A 22,746-nucleotide genomic window follows, 5' to 3' on the forward strand; every position below is an offset into this window, starting at 1 on the left:
CTCTGTACCAACACCAGTCAAAATTTGAATGATTTAAATTTTAAATGATAAATTAACACATTTAGGGCCAATATTTAAATGAATCACTCAAGGTGATTTACTAAGGTTTGCACTCGTCAATGTACTGGTGTGTGCGCCATTATTAACCTCCCAAAAAAGCACGCCTTAAACCAGAACCTAACTGATAGATTGTGTCGGTCTTTATGGAAATGATCTGACTGGGTCTGTGTTCTTTAATTTGTGTGTTGTCAGTAGATCACGCGCAGACCTTTACACTCCCATCGGCGCATCTTTGGAATTGCACTCTTGCGCTAATTTGCCCTGTTTAGTAAATATGTCCCTTAGCATTATGTAGCATATGAGCGATAGAATAACTAACGTGTTAAAAGATCAGCGAGTGCTTGATGTTTTTAAATATAGCCTATAGAGGTTTAAAGCAGCTACAGTGATCCAGACTGAAACAGTGATTTGGCATGTGAATTATTATTTCCTGTCTGTTTAAATCCACACAGATACTTTAGAACTAACTGCATTTCCACAAATAACTCACAAGATAAAAAAAAAGTATATATATTATGTTTGTCTTGTTTTCCATTAAATCAAGATACATTTACTTAAGAAGCAAAATAACTTTAGATAAAGGTCTTGTTTTGTGAAAGAATAAAAAATCATACAAATTAAGTGAGTCTCCCAGTAGGGTCAGAAAAATAACCTTAATTCAAGAAGAAAACAAGTTTATTTTTAACAGATTTGACAGATATTTCCCCTTATTTTAAGCATAAACACACTTAATTTGGATTTTTTTAGGAGTTAGATACTGTTTGCTCCTCTGTATTGTTGTACATTATAAAACAGTATGCAATAATAACATACTGAGTGTAAATTATTATATTTATTAAATAAATGCCGCCTTATTGGGACAATAAAGCCCTCTGTACACCTACCCGATAAACACTTTATTATAAAATAACTGGGAGGAATTAAACTTTTTTACAGATATTTTCTTAATTTTTATTGAAAACAAACACCTTTCCAATCTGATATGTGATCGGAAAAGGAAGTAGACGTAAAAAGGCAGCTAAAGGCGGATTCAAACTCAGGTTGATCGCATCAAAAAGTATTCACAACGTGTCTTACTACGCCACTGCTGCTGACAGGTTACAGAGGTTTTTGGGCTTTTCTCTGGCCCAACCAGACAGTGGTGGGCGGAGTTAGTGTAAATACTCTCCGCCAGTAAGACGGGCTGTTTGCACTTAGTGTAAATAAACACTCCATATAAGGACACAGGGAGATAATCAGAGAAACAGGTGTGACTCAAACCAGTAACCAAGGCAACAAACACTGTAATCAAACAAGCGGGAAAACTAGAACAAAGGAAACCTGCTCGAACAGACCATGACCCTTACACAACTTTTAGATATTAGTTGTGGAAAACACGACAAAAATTGAAAGTAAGAAAATACATTGATTGTATCACCACAAGTGCTCTTAACAGTCTGCATTTTTGATACTGTAAGTGTTTTTACTGGAATTATTGTTGTAACTGGAAATGTCTTGTATCCTTATATTGTTAATGTTTCTATTTTAACCACTAACTCTAACCCTGGGTTATGCACCTTGATCAGAAAACAGTGGTTGACCATCTCTGAATAGCATTAATAGAGCATGTCCAGCAGCGGCTCTGGAGACAAAACCTGCATTAATAAGCTTAGAAAAGGGAGCATTTATTGTATGCAATGCTTGTAACTGAGCCCATATATGATACAGACTGCATTACAAGTTTTTACTATGGCGTTAAACCTGATAAATACTAGATGTGATGTTTGTCAGCAGGACTGTTACAATGTTGAACAAAACATCTGTAACATTTTATGAGGTGCTAATAGTTTTTTCATTTTATTTGTTGGCGTGTGAGGAGACGACGTTATTTGTCTGTTTTTCCATCTTGTGTCGGTTGTGGCAAAAATATTCATTAAACAATCAATCACTGCGTAAGAGACATTTCTGAGTCAAATTGTCTTTTAAAAGTATTTATTCTTGCAAGAAGGCCCAGCTGCCACACAGAAGTCAAAGTACAGTCTGTGAAACAAGTGCGACCACGAGAGGGAGGGCAGAGGAGTCTTTATACTGCTTTCAAGGTCTCCTGCTTACAGGCCCTTATCTAAACAAGGGAAGGTTTCTCTGCTAGTCATCTAATCCTGCTGAGTTTATTCTTACAAACTCACAAGTTCTAAATTGGGCGGCCACTGACCCTAGGGGTCAGAGCCCCTTTTCAATCTGCCTCCTCCTGATGTCTCACCTGTTTCCCAGTGTTTAAAAACACACACACATAGTCATATGTTGACAGACTACGTACAGTCCAGCAAAGATCATTTCAATGTTTTAATAATGAAAATGATGAAAATCAACACTGTAAATCAATGAAAATCAAAATTTTCCATTACATGTCTTCTTTCAGTTTTTCTTTTTTAAATATTGTATTTTGTGTTTGTCTTGTAGAATAATATCACTTCACTTAAATACTTTATGTAGCCTACTTCATATGTAACTTCATTGGTTCTTTCTTTTGGCAGATATCTCGTTATCTTGTTCCTATTTTTGGATTTGTCTTTCATCTGGTGCTAATTAATATGTAAATAACCTCATGTCACCATGTCTCGTGATATTTTTATGGTGTTTGGTGTTTTATGCCCCCAACGGCGCCTTCCAGGCAGCGTGGGGATGGGTAGGTTTAAGGTTGAGGGTAGGGTTAGCTGCCTCTAAGGAGCCGTTGGGGGCTTAAAACACCAAATTAAATTAAAATAAAATTAAAAGTAATTTTACCACAAATCAGTTAGAAGTAAAGGCAAATATTGTAATATTGTTTTCCTAACACTTAATGTTTTTTTTTAAGATATTGTTTGCATTCTGGGCTGAATATTATATATTTTTTTAGTCATATGGTGGAAAATGTGTGTGAGGAGATGTGTATAGATATCAGGTTGTGTGTTGTACATACACTTGTCTGATGAGTGAAAGTGAGAATCGATGTTCTTCTGCTGTTTATTTTCATGTTACATTATAAATCCAGACATATTATCCAGACCTACAATCTTTATGATATATATATATATATATATATATATATATATATATATATACACTATAAACTAAAGAAGTCTGTCTGAGTTAGTTATTATTATAAACATGCATCAGGAGGCAGCGCATTTTTTCAAGTAGATGTCTTATTAGTTCATTATAGACTAGTGTTGGGAGAAACTAAGGAGCTTTTTGAAACTGAATCTAAAAATGATTCACTGTTTCGAAACGCGTTCGAATCTTCATTCTCCACACGCTGGCGACCCCTGCTGGTGTAACAGTGTAAATACAACAAAAACTCAGTCGTCCAAACATGCATAAAAACACCTTCTACTGTAGAAGGTTCTACAAACCCATTTTAAACGTTTTATTGAATGTGTAATATATTAAAGCATATGAACTAATCATTTAATACCATGTTTTGCTTATTTTATGGAGAGCTTGGTTAATCAGAACAAGAGACCATGAACTACAACTCTTCATTTTTATTATAAAAATGTGTTATCAAATGCCAACAAATGTACAAAAATTATATAGAGACACTTATGGGTTCACAGAGATCATCGTCCCCTAGCGGCAACCATTCAAAGTTCTGCCATAACGAAGCCTCGTTCACTGAAATCACGTGACTCTGGCAGTTTGATTGTAGTCGTTCCGACAAACAACAGGTGCGGCTCACAAGTTTAATGTTATTAACACATTAACACATTCCTGTTGAGTTCACAGTGCTCTGATGCATTTCCTTAAAAAAAATAATGTTATGTTCAGTCATTCAGTCAAACAGCATTGATATTCAGTATAGGCCTACTTTATAAAACTGTTTTGTGTAAAACAGAAGTCAAACTAGTTTCATCTAAACAGTAATGGGGAAAAATGCCCTTCAACCACATTTTATTGACAGACACAAAACGACAACAACCACACACTTCCGATTAGGAATGGAGAAACAAAGCCTTTTAAAGCACTGAAAGTTTCGGGAAAACTTTCAAAGCATCAGGAGTGTCTAAAACAGATATTCTATCTGATATAAAGCAGCCATAATATAGCCTGTGTGTGTGTGTGTGTGTGTGTGTGTGTGTGTGTGTGTGTGTGTGTTTTCCATAACCCTGTCAAACATTACATGCAAAGTGAAGCAGTCACGTGACTGCAAAGAAAGTGTGGTGTTTCTAGGAAAATCAATACGTGGAGCTCTGAAGTTTCCTGTTTGAAACCATAGGCTACTAACTTACAGTAATGCCACGTTTTCATGCAGAACCTGTATTTGTCCACCCACATCAGGTCAAACCACATTTCTGTAGACTACAGGTGTAAAGACAGAGAAAGAGAAAAGGGAGATGTAAATACACAGTTGGAATTTTGAGGCTTTAAAGGGTTAGTTCACCCAAAAATGAAAATTCTGTCAGTAATTACTCACCCTCATGTTGTTCCAACCGCGTAAGACCTTCGTTCATCTTCGGAACACAAATTAAGATATTTTTGATGAAATCTGAGAGCTGGATCACTCCTCCATAGGCTTCTCAGGGAATGAAACTGGCTGGTCCAGAAAAGTTATTAAAGAGGTCGTTAATATAGTCCAAGTGACTCCAGTGGCTTAATCTTAAGTATATCAAGCGACGAGAATACTTTTTGTGCGCAAAAACAAACAAAAAGTAACAACTTTATTCCACTATTCATTTCCTTCTCTCTGGACCTCTAGTTTTTTCACCTAGTGTAACTGCGTAGCGCTTCTGTGTTGTACGTCACACGCATCTAGGGTGACCACCTGCTAATAAGCCCAAGGGGGGACAAGGGGTATGTTTCTGAGGGACAATGTGGGACACTGTCTGGCGCGGCGGTGCCCCCACCCCACGGGCAGACTCACTGATAGTGGTTTACCCATTTCTAGCACATACCACCTTACATGGTAATAATCATAGACTGTAAAAAAATATGGACGTAGTGTCCGTGACGTCACCCGTAGGTTTCTGAAGAGCATTTTTGAAGCCTAAAGTGGGCGTAGCCGTCCGTCGCCATCTTGGCCTTGCGTCACTCCCGGATAACAGAAAATAGGCAAACAGGCGGGGCGTGAGTGGAGCTGAGGAGCCTGGCCTGGCTATCTGAAATCACCTAGCTCGACGTGATCGAGTTAGCTGATAATGTAAAACCAATTAAACATTCCTATTTTTGCCCTTCGAAATATTATAATAGTTAAAAGACGTGGCTACAAGTTAGACTGTGTATTACTTCCGAGAGTGTTTGTGTGTGACAGTGATTTATGTGCATAACGTTACATGTCCGTCACTCTTTCATGGTCCGTCAGCGCGGCATCGCTTAAGTTCGTAGAGAGCTTTATTCAGTCCATTTTAAATTCTGATTTTGGCCGTCTCTCAAATGGGTTAAACCATAGATTACCTTTGAAGTGCAAGTAAATGCGCTAGAAAATCCGCGCTCATTCATGTGCATTTATTGCACGGACGGAGAAAGCGCCGACGCCTGCATGATTTCATCTGACGGTACATAAGCATATTATAATCCATCTGTTCGGTGAGAGCAGAACGAACGAGCATTTATTGACGTTTTAAATTTGAAAACCCCAAAAAGCAACGAAATTGTCAGACATCCATTAGTGCATGTTCACAGAGGAAAACAACTGAAATACAGCGCTGGTTGTTCTCTCGAACGATAACGACGGAATCCAAAGACGTGGGCTTTGTACCCAAGTATTAAATTGTATGAAATAATCCCGGAAAAAAGCACAAACACTGCAGAGATGGCAAGTTCAGCAGCAACATTTGCTGAGGTGAAGTGTGACGACTAGTAACAGCAGACAAACGGCTAGCACTGACAGCGGCAATCCATCTGTCACTCAAGTGGCCACTGGCCACACCCTTAAATTTAAATATTAATCAACTAAACGGACGAGTTATAAAATAATTCACCCCCCTCACAGTTGTTATGAAGGGCAAAATTAGCTGTATAGACCAAAGCCACATAGAGATCCAGGCTGTAAACATGTTTTTTTCTGCTGTAAAGTTGGTAATTTTAACATGAGGGAGATACAGATTTGACTCACTCCTGCAGCCAGGCCAAGCGGCCAGTTAATGAATTGCAGTTTAACTCACTTCCGTGTTGGTTTCAAGAGAGAGACGGGGAGGTTGCCGCTTGGTAATAATGCCCTATTCCCCTAAACATGAGTAATTGCTGATGTATGCTCATGAATAGGCCAACCAATGTGTATTTTTTTTCTAAATAAAGATTCATAATATTTTGAACATTCAATGAATTGACAGATGTACTTCCACTTAAGATTTACTATTTAATTTTATTTATTTTTCATTACAATTTATTCACTTTAAATAAATTATAATATAAAATTATAGGATTAACAGGAATTGTAGTTGCTCAACACCACAGGAACAGTAAAAAAAAAAAATATTTAAAAAAAATACGATTGACATCGTATTCCCCTCCATGTCCGATTGAGAAGGACGTTTTGCAAAGGTCACAAAAAGCCCTCTCGGCATCCCCCTCAACACCTCTCAGCCACAAATATTCATTTTCCCAGTCTTTCTTGTACCCACACCTTCTCTTTTTAATTGATGATGACGGTGCCTCTCAGTCTCTTTCTCGAATTTTTCGAATTGGAAAGTGCGCATCTAAAAGTTCCTTCCTTCCCAGTGTGTCTGGTATGCGCGTGCGTGCGCTGTCATGACAACAACGAAAAAGTTGACAACAACCTAGTCAGCAGTTCAACTGAGGGGTGGGTGTGGCAACAATAGCGTGCTGAAATGTCAAGTAATGTTCGTTTGTCTGCTTGGGGCTCGAGGATATAGAGCGACCAACTTTTTTTTGAGCAAGCATAGATTATGCGTGACACGGTCTCAATTTGCGGGACGCATGAATTGGGCTTCAAACGCTGTGCGCGCACGCGCTACGCGGGACGGGTGGTCACCCTACACGCATCACACATGACCAGTGTGGGAGAACTTGCAAAATAGCAGGGTGTTCAAATACTTATTTTCCTCACTGTATATACACTAGATATATTAAAATACTTCATCTTTATCTGCGGTTCTCTGTGGTTTTGCTTTAGGAACCAAATTTTACACTGGACATCAAATAATGAAGTCACATAGCAAAATTGTTTATCTTCTGAAGATTACGGAATTTGAATCAAATCAAATCAAATATTGACATGTAGTAATTTTAGCATGAACTGCACAGGTTTATATTATTACACGTTATATGTGTAATAACCACTGGGCCGAGCATTTTATTACCTCTAGCCAAGTTAATTATTTCATGAATGAATGAAATGAAAAACAAAGGTGTTCTAGAGAACTCATGGTATTTGGAAAACACATGAATCATAACTGATTGTTGTTGCAATGCGGCTGATCCACTCTTCTTTTAATGAGCATCATCAGCACGTTTTCCCATAGACGGATAATTGCTAGCTGACTGACTGACTGAAATCAATAGAAATAATTCACTGAATACAGTAAAATACAAAAATGGGTCTAACCTTGCTATTATTAAAACAGTTATTTTACAAATATTTCAAATTAAAAATATATATATATTTGAGAACTGGGAATATTTGCTTGATTTAGCCTAGATTGTGGCTTTTTGGGAAGCTCTGCCTTAAAATTTGATTGGACAGGCTTTTGTAATCAACAAAAAGAATGAAGAATCCTTACCTTTTAAGTTTATTGTCTATTTATGAGTCTATTTATTGTCCTATATTTTGCACAATTGGTTAGTTGTCTTTTATTCGTTTTGCCCTGCTGTCTGTAACCCTCTCAGAACAGACCTGTGGCTGTGACACATTTATTTGTTCTTGATGCATGTGACTTCCTGATTTCACACAAAGCAGTTCACAGAAGATCTATAGTGTTTGTGCAAGTAATGTGGTCATTGTTCACGGCATCAGTGATAGATGTTCCAGCTGAACTTGTATTTCATGTGTTTATTAGTAAAGGAAAAGGTGTGTGTGTGTGTGTGTGTGTGTTTAATGTTCAGCTCAGTCTGTTGTTTTTGTTTAGCTGCTAATCGCGCTAAAGTATGGAGCTTGTGTTCAGGATGTGGGCGAATACATGATGTGTGTATGCTGTGTTTTTCTTCACGATCAATGAGCAAATGCTGATGCTAGTACTGACAACAGTATTATCTTAGTTGTTCTTACAAATATAACAAACAAAATTATGTTTATTATAATAACTGATGTTCTATTGCTTGCTAATAATAAAAAAAAAAAATTCTTAAAATAAATTAAAATTGAATGTCCCTCCCCAGATAATATATTAATGTCAAATGTATGTGGATGACTTGATTTAAACAATGACTTACCATGAACAACAACAGAGTAGGAGGTAACACTTTAGAATACTGTTCCTTCATTAATGAATAACTACACAGGAACAAATGAGTAACGCACTATTAACATTGTAGTAACTACGATTAACTAACAAGAAACTCTGATTAACGAATTAGTAAGTAATAGTGCTCAGTCGAATGTGGTAGTTCATTATTAGCTAATCAGTAACTTTTTCATACCTCACTGAAGACTACTAAGAACTACTATATACAGGTTCATAATTAATATTAATAATGCATAATATATAATAAGGTAATGGTAACTCATTAGTAATTAATCAAGTTTTACTACATCCTTCTAAAGGAACTACTAATAATTTGGATCAGTATACTAAAGTGAAGATCATGATAACTACCTAATATTGACTGAAGTCATTGTAAGCTTTTAAGGCTTTTGTAAGGTTTTGGATAGTAATGACTCAATTGTTACTACATCTTTCTAAAGGAACTACTAATTATTTGGATCAGTATTCTAAAGTGAAGATCATGGGAACACACTAGTAAAGACTAAAGTGTTACCAAATCCACTGGAAGGAATTGCTATTCAAAATCTTACAAAAATCTCAAAAGCTTACAATGACTTCAGTCAATATTAGGTAGTTATCATGTTTTTCACTTTAGAATACTGATCCAAATAATTAGTAGTTCCTTTAGAATGATGTAGTAATACTTGAGTCAGTACTAGTGGGTTACCATTACCTTTTATTATAAATTATGCATTATTCATGTTAATTATGAACCTGTAGATACCAGTTCTCTGGTATGATTAATAGTGAACTACTACATTCATCTGAGCGCTATTACTTACTAATTTGTTATTCAGAGTTTCTTGTTAGTTAATAGTTACTAGAATGTTAATAATGTATTACTCTATTGTTCCTGTGTAATTATTCATTAATGAATAAGTGTTACTGAGTAGGATTCTCCACCGCCACAGTTTCTGCTGGAGATCCATGCATCATAACGCCCAGTCTGTGGTATTTGTGATGATCAGAGATCCAGTCTGATGATCCAGCTTCAGTCTGTCTCTGAATCTCTCAGTACCTTCATTACACTGAACATCTGTACAGATCTCACTTTTAAAAATACTAAATTTTTTCCTCTTGGTTTGTTTGTTAGCTTATTTCCATATATTTTGTGACTGAATCTCCTTCCATCACTGACACTCCATAGCAACACCAGAGTCACATGAAGAAGAAATGAACATCACGAGCCAAACAAAAATACACAAATCACGGTCATGTTAAAATTTTATTTTTATCGTTGATCAGAAAGGAAACATAAACAAATGTCTTAATGGTAGAGTAATACAGATATTGTTACGGAAGCAGACTCAAGAGATGGTTATTGATGTTAGTTAAGCTTTATTGACAACACTGAGCAATTAGCAATGATAATATGGAGAGCGGAGTGTAGGCGATGATTGGAATGGTGCTTCTTACGACAGGAGGTGGGAGAGATGATCGCTGGAACGTGGAATACAGAAGACACTGGAGATGGAGAACTGGAAACGAGAAGTTGGAGATAGGAGACCGGAATGAAGACCGGAGAATCATCAGGGAGCAAGATCAGGTTTGGATGCTGGGTAAAGAGTCCACTTCGAATGAACAAGATCAGACGGTGAGCATAGGTGAGGAGTGTGTGTTTATAGTGGTGGTGATGATTGTGATGATGAGGTGCAGGTGTTAGTGATTAGTACTCAGGTGAGGGAGTGCGCTGTGATTGGCTGGTGGTAGAGCCTGGCTGATCTGTAACAGATATTACAAGGCTTTCTTTCAGATATAAACTAAAAGATGTCACATTCGTTTTCATTGCATTGATCTGAAGAGAGATTAACCCAAAAATGTCTTACCTTACATGAGTTAATACATGCACAATGAGAGCATATTTGAGACATTTTCACAAAAAGTGGTCTTTTGCTCTTCTTTTTTTATTATTTATTTATTCAAAAAACAGATGAAAATACACAAACACCTTCAGGAGAACAGAGGCTTCATCAAAATATTCACATGTAAAATCAGATAACCAAAGGAAGCATTAAAGGGATACTCATATCATTACGCTTGCTGGGCTCATGGTACGGCAGCAAAGTTTCTTGATTATTACGCAGGAATGAGAGTATAGTTCCTAGCCAAACAGTTGAGTTTTACAAACTCAACTGTTTAACTCTGGGGGAGTTGTAAAATGCGCCTATTTCCAAAAAAGTGGAGTATCCCTTTAAGGATAACTATGTACATACATATGAAGAGGATAAATAAAATTAAAAGACACAAGATAAAGGGTTAATAATACAAATAATGGGGGTGGGGACTGAGTCATCAAGAACTGCAAGGAGGGATTGTCCTATAAATCACATGATAGGAGAAGCAGCATATATACACACCCACCGCAAATGACAGAAAAATCTGTGTGTTTCTTTTGAGATGAAGGTTTGCTTTGCCCCAACATGCTTCTTGAGGAAAAATGCCTTGACAACACAGTTCAAATCTGTGTATCGATAAGCCAGTGAGTATTTGTGCATTAAGAAAAAAACATTGCTACATAACAATTAAAGATTGACAGGAAGCATGTTGTGTGTTCCAGACTGTCGTGAACGCGTTCATGACTGTTTGCCGAGGGTGTGGTTTACAGGTAATAATGTTGTTAATATTGTTCACTTATAATAACTACAGTTTTTTTTTTTCCTGTATGTTTTTTTACTCTTAAAGTGACTGCTACTGTTATTTATTTGCATTGAATGGCAAGGACCACAGTTTCTGCTAAAAACTTATTTACTGTTCTACTTAAGAAAAATCTAAATTTCATTTTTGGGTGAACTTTGCCTTTAAGGTGATTTATAGGTATTTCCGAACTAGTTTAAAGTCTTTTGTATATATAAGTTGACATTTTTGCTTGGTGTTTTGTAGGAACTGGAAGATAATGGATGATAGTGATGAAGCCAATAACTTCAACTTGACGGAAATGGATCCTGAGGTAATTTGCATTCATCTCTGGTTGTAATTTGCATTGTATTACTCACTGTTCACATCAGTTAAGAACATGCAAAATCCTAATTACAACATCGTAGCCTATAGATGACATTGTATCATATGATGCTCATAAGATTCTTCATATTGCGTTAGTTGATAACACCAAATCAGTAAAATCTCCATAAATTGTTCCATAAAGTCCTGTTTTTGCACTTCCTGCTTTTCCCTGTTTGAGAATTTCTGTCCAATGAATGGATGACCTTAGCACAAGGTGTTTTTTTTGTTGTTGTTTTTTTTTTTACTAATTTTGGTTCACTTGCAAAAAGGTGTGAAAGCAAACCACAATAAATAAATAAATAAATAAATAAATAAATAAATAAATAAATAAATAAATAAAAGATCAACATTGGATTTGGTCTGGACCAAAGTAAGTGAACTTACTATTTAAATAATCTTGAACAGAAACGTACACATGCCCATTTTGGGCATAAACATGTAAATTATATTCGGTAAAATGTTTGACAATAAAAATGTCAATTAAAATATTTAATGCAAATAAATAAAGGGTAATAATCAGGTGAGGTCGCACATACTTTAGCATCACAGTCCCTAGTTTTGATGAGCACTGATAATAATATGTTTAATAGCTGCTGCTTTCTCAGATCGGCTTGGGTTGGATTAAAACTTCATGTTCCATTAAGTTTGGAAAATTCTTCACACAGTAGTAGTCATTAGAGTATTTATTTTCCTGTCTCTGAAAAAAGTCCAGATTTTTAAATCTTGTGGAAACTCATTTTAGGTGGTGTTTAGTCAAATAGATGACTACAGCACATTGTCACAGTGGCCTTCGAAGACATGGTCTTTGAAGTCCCTAGAAGCATGCAGTCTTTGAATTAGGGCAAAGCATATGTGCATTATCAAATGCGGATGTTTAGTGCTTTGGTAAATTGCTGTGCCATCTAGTGGTTTAGAAGAAAATAAAATAAAATATTCCTTTTCCCTGGTGTGCCCTCTGCCCCGTTGTACCTTAAACATTTACCAGGTCATCATGACTTAAAATACTTATCTGGTATGAATACATTTTAAGCTCTGTTGAAATCATCTGTGCTAAGTAAATGATTACCAATTTACTTACAATGGATGATAAACTGAGGGTTTAAAAGGGAAAATATAAAGCTTGTACTTTCTGTTAGGCACTTGCAAGATTATTCTTTTTCAGCTTTAATGTAATCTAAATCCCCTTTTGAGGTGAAACAGCATTTTAAGTAGTGGGATTCTAGTTGGGTAGGCTGTTTCATGTGGGTGGAGTTTGTTCCAAGTAAAGAGTACTTTATGAATATCTACCCCCCCCCCCCCCCCCCCAGTTTACTTACAGGTGTGCACATTCTCCCATTAAGTTTGTTTTTAATAGAATAGGAATTACAAAAATAAAGCATATTTTGTCCCTTTCGTGCATCACGTCTGACTCAACTGAAACACAACTCAACAGTTTTTACTGGTGCTTGTAAAGGCACCAGGTAAATGATGACTATCAATACAAGTTCAAACTTATTAGTAATTCCTTTGCTGTGTTGCTATGTGTCATGAGAAAAAGCAAATTAGCAGCTAACACTCTGTATAGAGCGAATGCGAAACCCATCCAATGCATCTGCACCAGGGGGATTTTTTTGACATAATGCGCACGCAGCATACCTGTTTAAAATGTATACACTATATATTATTTTTCAATTATTATTATTTTTTCCCCTAGGGAGTGGTGAGATCTGATCTGAAACCCTGTAAAGGTCTAGAAGCAGAACTTGAGGCTGTTGGTATGGACGGCACATTCTGGACAAAAGTTTTCAAAGATGAGTTACAGGTGACTAATACAAAACAGCTTGAGTATTTGGATACTCAGGACTTTGAACTGCTCAAGAAACACACTCGCTACAGATGGGAACAAAAGGCTCTTCAAAAATTCTTAGGTAATTTAGAACCAGGTAAATCAGAGGCAGTGGCAAAAGAAGTAGAAAAATCAAATTCTTTGGAAAATAAACATGTGTTAGCAGAGCATCTACCAAACCTAGATAATATAACCCAAAACATGGCAAAAGAACTTGAATCAACACTGACACATGAACTTGAGGAACCATCAAGCACACCCATGATAATTAAAAGACCTCTGAAGGACCAGGTTGACAGTTTGATAACAAGGTTCTCTACAAATAATGATTTATTTACAATGTTTATCTGCCATATCCATTTCTGATAAAGAGATTGTAAATTCAGCTTCAGGAGGTTGTGCACTTCAGGGCATTTTCAAAACTGGGAAAGTGGAAGATCTTTTGAAGGACCGACAACAATTGATCAGTATTGATGACTGTAAACTTGCTGGGCCAAGACACGCCTCTCACTATATGAGGTATGAGTTTTCCTCCTACAAATCTCACCAAGAGTTTTTAGGATCAGTTGAAAAATTGGGCTACACCTACAGTGCAGAACTGAATCTTGGGTTTTTACCTGCACAAACAAAGTTTGGCTCACAAAAAGCTTCTCTATCATCAAGAACTTGTCAAAGTCAGTCTGAACAATCTTATGTGGCAATGACAGTCTGTCATTACATGCCGCTTGCTTCAGCATTCTTTGACCAGCTTACTTTGTCTGACTCTGCAAAGAAAGAACTAACAGAAATCAATGAATTGTTGCATGCCATTGATCAAGATGAAAATCCCTCTCTCCGGAAACGGGTAGAGAGATTCTTTGAAAGTTTTGGGTCTCATGTGTCTCAGGGTCCAGTACATTTTGGTGGAATATTTTGGTGGAAGGCATATGCTCAGGGATTTTCAGACCAAAACCATGATAAAGTGAAAGCCCAGGTGTGCAAGGTCTTGGCAATAAATTGTACTGCGCAAGCAAAGAAGACAATTTCAGCTTCAAATGACATAAGTATCTCAAAAGGAAAAGGAAATTCTCAGATTAGATTTAGTGACGACCTCAATACAGTGGTCCAGCTCTCTGTTGATAAATTTGGAGGTCCAGCTGAAACCGATGATCACATACTGTGGAAAAACAACCTTGCAGCAAATGCAAAAACCTGGGCAGTCATAGACAGAGGATCGATTTTGACTCCAGTATGGGATATCATCAGAACATCTCATAATGATCAATTTAAAGACCCTCTCAGATTGTGCACATTTCTAATGAGCGCTTATAAAGACATCACACACCAGGATGTAGAATCTGCAGATGAAATTAAATCACTCAGAATTGTTGAAGAAGCTGAAAAAATGATGCTGTCAGTGGATGAGTGGTCTCTTTCAGATGCTGAGAAACATCTAAGAGATTTACTCCAAATGAGAAGGCAAATTAAGGAATGCACAACATCATTCAACCAATGGATTAATATTTTCCTTTCAAATGAGACACTTCAGAAATTCCTGACCAATGTGACCACAACATATACTGATGACAACATACGATTCCTGACATACTTGGTGATGGAGACACATTGTCATCAAGTCAAAAAATTCCCAAACAGAGCACAGATTTTAGAATGGGTTAAAGGGACCCCAGAGGTGGCTAAAGATGTATATGGCATGTTTACTCCCATCCAACAGTTATCTGATGTAACAATGGTTCTAAAAAAAGCAAGTGAAGAATTTCTGCAAAGTTCTGATGAAGACAAAAATGTGTCTATCACATGCAAAGTTACCCATGCAATAAATATGTGGCTTAAAACTATGAAAGAAAATGGTCTTGATGACTTAGTTTTACTTGTGCTGTCAGTCACAAAGCATGTTGGACACAAAGAGGATACTTTTCACCCCCTTTTGGGTTTTCAGGAAATTGATTTCTTAACTAAAGAGCTCTCAGATGTACACAGAAAATATTGGGGATTTCGCAAGGAGAGTATTTTGAAGGCACAGGCCTTTACTCTGTTGACGATGTTGACACCAAGCTACAAGGGTCATGAAATATCTATGGATAAAGAAAATTCACTTGATGCCTTCAAAAAGACAGTGACAGGAAACATTAATCCTGATCTGAAAAAAACAATTGCTGACTTCTCAAAACATGTAAACTGGGAACTCTTGGAGGAGCAACTAAGGTTAATGCTTTGCAGTACTTCAAAACTAGAAGATAATTCCCCATCCACTGGATTTTCGGAAAACAAAGAAGCTGCAGACACCTCAAAAACAGAGAATGCTGTTAAAGAATCCCAAGTAGATGGATTTTCTAAACTAAATATTGAGCTTGCAAGTCCATACAAAGAGTTGTTTGAAAGATTAGATTTGCTTAAATATTATCCAGAAAAACTGCCAAATTCAAATATTCATAATATAAACATGTTGTCAACATGCATTACTAAAACTGTCAGAGAGCAAGAACTATGGCTGCACTTCATTTATAGACTGTTAACACTAGATGTCAATGTTAGGTTCCTGTGCATTGAACCTACATTACAAATTTCATCTAAGTCTTTACCACGCATCTTGGAGAGTTTTTGCGATTTTAAAGCTGAAATTGTTCTTAATGCTAATGAGGCTCAAATCCATCCCATGGACATCTATATGGCAGTTTATCATTGCTCCAATGATTTTGTACGCCAATTTATTTTTACCCAGCTATCCAAATGCCATTTTGCAGTGCCCCTGCTAGTGCCCAATCTGTCCAATCAAGAAATAGAATTACCTGTTTGGCCACTCCAAATAAGTGCACTTACTTTGCAAGCTACAGAACAATCTCCAGTGGCAGGGTCTGTATTGGACACATCTCTTCCAGTTGTGTCTTTCATGAGACTGGGAAATTCCATAAACTCGAAATCCAAAATTATGAATGACATGATTAACAAGAATGGGCACCCCACTTTCTTCAGTCGTCACTGTAGAGGAAGTACAACGACACGAGTTTTGCTGGAAGGGGTAGCAGAGATTTCTTGGTACCTTTCAGGAGGGAAAAAAAGTGACATTTCTGAAAGCTGTATGGCCTTTATCAACCTCCATGGTGATGCCTGCAAACATCCACAACAGGTCCAGTTTCTTATGGGAATAAGTTCCATCATTGTACTATTGTTACCTGAAAATCTCAGTGATTCTGCAATAAAAGAGGGAATCAAAACTTTTCTGGAATGCAGCACACCTTTAATTGCATTGTTCTCTGGGATTGAGACAACGGACAAAAGTGATCCTAACAGAATTGCTGCCAAAAACCGAAATGAAGCTGAATTAACCCAGGAAACACTTTTCAAAATTAATCAGGTTCTCTCGAAAGGAAATCGGAAGAAAATCCTGAAAGATCATTTTGAACAAGGAAGACAGCAAGGATTCATTGTTGAAACAGAGGTCGAATTGAAAGGAAGAGAAAAGGCTATGGTGCTTATGGGCATATTATATGGTGAGAAAAGGACAAAAGGTTTGAAAGATGTTCATTTGCCTTTGCAAGGCGAGTTGTGGAGGCAGTGGTGCATCAAAGACAAAGAGTTTCATCGTATACAGTGCAAAAAAAACATGAGCATTGAGCAGCAGCGTGCTGAAATAACTGACGAGAAAATGAAGATTAGAGCCGACCAACAGAAAAGATCATCAGAAAACATTTTCATGGAAAAATTCCTTCAATCTGCTGTCGATGTAGAGGAAAAGGAAAGATTATACTTTTTAAACTGGTTCAAAAAATGCCTTGATGAAGCTCTCAGAGATAATCTCGTTGATCTTACAAAACAATATAACAGAACATGGCTAAAATACAGAGAAACATCAGCTGGAGAGAAAAGAACATACCAGACTCAACTTTGCGAATTATCTAAAAAAATAAAGCATGCCACATTTGGGCTTCAACATGTGTTTCGTGAAATAAGTCAAATATATGAATCCCACAGGTCTGTTGAAGAGAGCAAGACCATTCATGAAATTGCACTTGAGAAGCTCCCTGAAATGGGTGTTGATTTGATGCTCTCTGGACACCCATTAGAACTGATGGATGGAGATGTAAATTATGTGGCAATTGAGTGGGTCAGTGCTGTCCTGGACAAACTTATTCACAAACTTGGCGATAAAAGAGTGCTAGTAATTTCTGTCGTAGGACTTCAAAGTTCTGGAAAGTCTACTCTCCTCAACACAATGTTCGGACTTGATTTTGCTGTAAGTTCAGGACCATGCACAAGAGGAGCATTCATGCATCTACTCCCAGTCGAGGAACAAATAAGGGACGAGTTGTTGTTTGATTATTTACTTGTAGTGGACACAGAGGGACTACGCTCAACAGTAACTGACCCTGATGTTGTGGTTAAAAATGACAATGAATTGGCCACCCTCATAATTGGAATCAGTGACCTTACACTGATAAATGTAATGGGAGAAAATCTATGTGAAATTCAAAACATTCTCCAGGTTTGTTTTCAGGCATTTTTGAGAATGAAGAATGTAAATATCAAGCCAAGTTGTATGTTTGTTCACCAAAATGTTTCAGACATTACAGCCACAGACAAAAACCAAGGAGGAAGAATACAGCTTATAGAGAAACTTGATGAGATTTCCAGGGCTGCAGCAGAAGAAGAGAATCAAGTGGTTGTAGGCTTCAATGACATCATAAAGTTTAATGTGAACCGTGATGTGTTTTACTTTAAGAATCTTTTGGAGGGTGACCCTCCAATGGCTTCACCCAACCCATCATACAGTGAGAACGTGCAGGAGCTTAAGAAGAGGGTGCTCTCAATTTCAACCTGGCAGCCAAACAGTACACTTCTCACTCTGTCAGAGTTCAGTGAGAGAATAAAAGACACATGGAATGCATTGCTAAATGAGAACTTCGTTTTTAACTTCCGTAATTCCTTGGATATGAAGGTGTACAGTGATCTTGAGAGAGATTACCAGAGGTGGTCTTGGAAATTAAGGAAAATGGCATTAGAGACACAAAGGACCTTGAACTGCAGAGTGAAATGTTGTGAGTTAAATACAATCAATGAGTCAGATATAAAAGGCATCTTTGAAGATACTCATAGAGCAATCAAAACTGATGTTGACAAATATTTCAGGGAGAAGCATCATTCTGATATTCTCTCTCAGTGGAGAGTTTTAATTGATAGAAGATTGGAAATTTTGAAAGAAGAGCTCACTGAAGAAACATATAAAAATGGTCTAAAGGAAGTAATTCAAAGGAATCTCAAACAAGAGCTTGACAGCAATATGAGGGGGTATGAAACAGACTTGTTTCAGAAAGGCATGGCTGCAGCAGCTGCCCTCAATAACCAAACTCCAAATGAGGATCGAATACTGGATGAATTTAACAAACTTTGGATACAATGGACAACTGATCTGTCCTCTAAGAATCCAAAGGACACAGAAACAAACATACAGAGCTTGGTAGAAAGTGCCTTATTGCCTCGCTTTGCAAAACACAAAGATGTTGTTTGTAATAAATCAGAGGATTTTTTCAAATTTGATACTGGCAAGCATATTAAACGACCATTAATTGCCACAAATTTTGGGATAAACAATTCTCAGATGAATCTAACTGGAAATGACATTTCTAAACAAATTCTGGAGGATATCAGCAAGATAATTAAAGAGAAGGCTGCAGGTGGTAATGCCGTAACAGAGAACTTCATTCATGAGATTTTGGAAGAAATTGATGAAATGACCAGTAATTATGAGAAATCCCATGGTTTCCAATTTACAAGTTTGTACAAAGCTTGCTTATCTGCTTATGTTTGCAGAACATCATCAAGGGAGCTTAAAACAATAAATGAAAAGTTTAGGTCAGAAAATGACCCCCTCGCACACTTAATGAAAAAAAAGCAATATTTCTTCCAGCTGTACAAGCACTACTGTCAGGGTGCAGAATCGGTTAAGACTTTTGTCTCAGTTTTAATAAACAGTCTTCAAGAAGCAATGCATTATGCACTTTCTGAAAAATTAAGCATTGAAATAGCAGATTACCTGAAACATCACCATGAAGCACTTCGAGGAAATAAGTCTAATTTGGAGCATCACATTATGAAACATTTGGCAGAAAATGAGAATTTTGAAGAATACATTAAGTACATTAATGATCCAAAATCTTTCTTTCGAGAGTTTATAAGAGAATGTGTTGTGAAGTACATCAATGATGAACAAATGAAGGTGTCGGAGACCATTTCTTCCAGCTGGTCACAGCTAACAGAGAGAGTTATGGTTGAGTGCTCTTCTGCATCAGAAAAAATGAGAGAAGCACAAGGCAATGCCTCGATGTGGCTTGATGCATTTTGCTCGAGACTTGGACAGGAGATCCCTTTGTCAAGAGAAGATTTCAGGACTATTCAAAATCTGGATGTTGATAATGCACAAATCCTACAGGAGACAGTTGCTAGTTCACTCAAGCACATGTTGAAAAAAGGACGGAATGACCCCAAAAGTATCTTAGGCTCAGGGCCTATTATTTTCAAACTAAAAGAAAAACCAGTTGATATTCTCTTTGAACAGCTGAGTGGGTGCTGGGAGCAGTGTCCTTTCTGCACAGCTGTGTGCACTAACACCATTCCAGATCATCAAACAGATCACACTGTTCAGTGGCATCGGTGCCAGGCCATTGGTGGTCTTTTTCATAAAAAGAGGATTATCGAATATGTCAAATTTTGGGATATAAATAAAAACAAAATCAAATTTGTTCTGGACTTTTGTTCAACATCTGTCATAAGCAACGCCAAATTCAAAAGCCATAACTCAGAAAATTGGATCTCTTTTAAAGAATACAGAAAAGCAGGCCCTCCTTACGAAAGCTGGAAAATTACAGCAGATGATAAGGATAGACTATACTGGAAATGGTTTATCTGCACCTTTAGTGAACAATTGGAAAAGCAGTGCAATTTCACATTTGCAGGCCGTGGCGAAATCCCAGAGAACTGGAAACAAATAAAAAAGGATAAAGTTATAAAGGAGATGAATGACATTATTCATAATGCATAATGAAACAAACCATAAATAATTAGACACATTTTATGTTAAATGTTGTTATCACAGAATAACTTATTTCATCATTTATCATTTCTGTACTGGTTTGTACTTTAAATGGATCCATCTTTCAGTATAAAATGATATCTGTGTATTGAACATATCATGCCAACTTAAACTTTATATGAATTAATTTATATGAATTAATTTTTAAATGTAAATCTGGGTGGAACTTCATCTAAATATGTCAATAATTTTAAAGCAGTAGCCTATATAAGTGGCTGCTTACCTCCTCTTTTGACAATTCTTGAACATTACTTCTATTTAAACAAGTGTAATATTAACAAGTTAGCATACCGTGTCCCTTTTCTGAAAGTGTTACTTTGAATATTAAATGGAAATATAATGACAATACTTTGTATATCCTAATGCTGATCATGTATCATGTCAGTTAATTGTTATACATTGTTTCTTCTTTTCATTTGCCTCAAAAATTTACATATCATTTTGTACTGCTGTATTTGTGTTCTCTTTTTTTGCATGCATGCATGCAGAGAAAGTTTGGTTGGGTATAAATGAAAGAAATGATTTATACAAGAACATAATACATTGAGAAAGGTCACATGATGTGACCGAAATGGCTTGCCAATTTTCAGTAGAGCTGTGGCTTTTATCTCACATTAAGTGTCTTTATTTTCATTATTAGAGTGTGCAGGCCTCTTTTTGCATCTTTGCCTATTGTATGTACTTAAGTATGTTTTAAATTCTTTACTATGATCTTGATTAATTTTCATTGAAATTGCTATACATTTATTAGTCAAGTAAAAAAATTAACTGAATTGACTGTAAATGTAAAATTACTGTAACCTTTAAATTTTATGTTATTCACAATAAATCTCTTGTTGAAACATACCTATAGAGTGGAATCAACCTTTAAAACAAGTCTGAAGCATTACTTCCTAGTCCATGAAACACATTTGTTAATACATTATTGTTTTTTCGGTTTCATTCGACTAATGACAGATTTGAGCGTTGACTTTGTAAGGGTGGGTTTCTTGCAGGGGTTCAGGCTGCAAGACTGCCGAATGATTAAAGAAACATTGTCAGTATTTATAAGACCCACCTTATGTCAAAATGATTGATGGCCTCTCTAATTGATTGATGGGTTGACCTTTGACCTTGCCCTAGTGGTGACCTTACCCTCTCGCTAAAAATTGTCACCTTTGACCTTGTATCCTCCGGTGGGTGGAAATGACCTATGTCCATTGATTAATTGTTTAATGGGATTATTTATGACCTTGTGAGTATATAAGGGCTTACATTGATTAATATTTGAACTTTGATATAATGGAAGTTATGAGTTTTTTTTATCACAAAAGGTGCTGTTCACAAGAATACTGTTATTAACACATTAGTCCGTTTTCCTGTGAACATTGTTTCCTGTTGAGTTGACAGTGCTCTGATGCACTTCCTTAAAAAACCCACCAGATAGAGATATTTATCAATTATAACAAATGTCATAAAATTAACTAAAAAAAGAAAGGTGAAAATTTCAGTCAAAAATATTGATAGAGTTGATTATCTGTTGCTCTCTAATAATAAAGTCTTACAGGTGTGGATTGGAACGACATGAGGGTGAGTGAATTATGGCCATTTTAATTTTTAGGTGAGATAACCTTTTGATATTGAGTCAATTTAAAGCTCCAGTATGCGACTTTGGTATTTGACCACAAGAGGGCGCAGTTTCCAACAATAACAAAGGCGAAGCTTGATGACGCTATGAAGGAGGTGACGATGGGAGATGTTGTTTTTAATGCGTTTTCACCATCTAGCGATGTATCTACATGGAATTAATGAATCATGATCACGGATGAGGTAATTTATTTGTTTTTGTATTACCTGTATGTCTGATCGTATTATTTTATGTCATCATAATTAATGAACTGCAAGGAACGTGAAATGTTATGCTATATTATCCCGTTACAACATACAGCTATTTGTCAAATGATTTGTTTGGTTAATGTTGTGCAGTTTTACGTTTTTATGGTTAATGCCGTGTTGTTTAACGTGTTCAAACCAATATCTAAAAGTAAATTTGAACGAACATTTGCAAGTAATGACTAAATATATTTTTTTAACATCATATCCGATTGTATTTAATTGTACTGCCATAATCTCGGTCACCACACGTGATAAAAAGCCTTACCAAAGTACAAAGAGCAATATAGCTTTGTTTATAAGTGCTATTATTGACAGTTGCATGTCTTACCTGTCTATCAATACACTCGCGAGAGCAGAGTCTCTGTCAAGTCCAAGATAGTCGCGCAGCTCTCTCCATCTCGAAAACGCCTGGCCGATATTTATCCGTGTTTTATTCCTCCGTTTGTCACACAGTCTGCGTGTATCAGAATATGGACGCTTTCGTTTTGTTGGCACTTCAA

At 36.6% G+C, this 22,746-nt stretch overlaps 2 protein-coding genes and 2 long non-coding RNA genes across 4 annotated transcripts in view; 2 read left to right on the plus strand and 2 right to left on the minus strand.

The window, feature by feature from the left end:
* LOC307169827 (cell adhesion molecule CEACAM1-like) overlaps nucleotides 1–22,746 on the plus strand; it is a 444,926-nt gene that overhangs the window by 276,710 nt on the left and 145,470 nt on the right. The window lies entirely within an intron of this gene.
* LOC307169900 overlaps nucleotides 1–22,746 on the minus strand; it is a 351,093-nt gene that overhangs the window by 182,861 nt on the left and 145,486 nt on the right. The gene's annotated exons all lie outside the window — the stretch shown is intronic.
* LOC307169899 overlaps nucleotides 1,636–22,746 on the minus strand; it is a 92,178-nt gene continuing 71,067 nt past the window's right edge. The window contains exon 4 of the long non-coding RNA XR_013823232.1: nucleotides 1,636–1,694. This is a non-coding gene — a long non-coding RNA (uncharacterized lncRNA). The remainder of the gene's footprint in view (nucleotides 1,695–22,746) is intronic.
* Nucleotides 13,898–21,204, plus strand: LOC307170310 (interferon-induced very large GTPase 1-like). The gene has a single exon (XM_079891396.1). The coding sequence runs from the start codon at nucleotides 13,985–13,987 to the stop codon at nucleotides 20,318–20,320; it is 6,336 nt and encodes a 2,111-aa protein (XP_079747522.1). The 5' UTR covers nucleotides 13,898–13,984; the 3' UTR covers nucleotides 20,321–21,204.

This window comes from Squalius cephalus, assembly GCF_949319135.1.
Source record: "Squalius cephalus genome assembly, chromosome: 13".
Classification (NCBI taxonomy): domain Eukaryota; kingdom Metazoa; phylum Chordata; class Actinopteri; order Cypriniformes; family Leuciscidae; genus Squalius; species Squalius cephalus.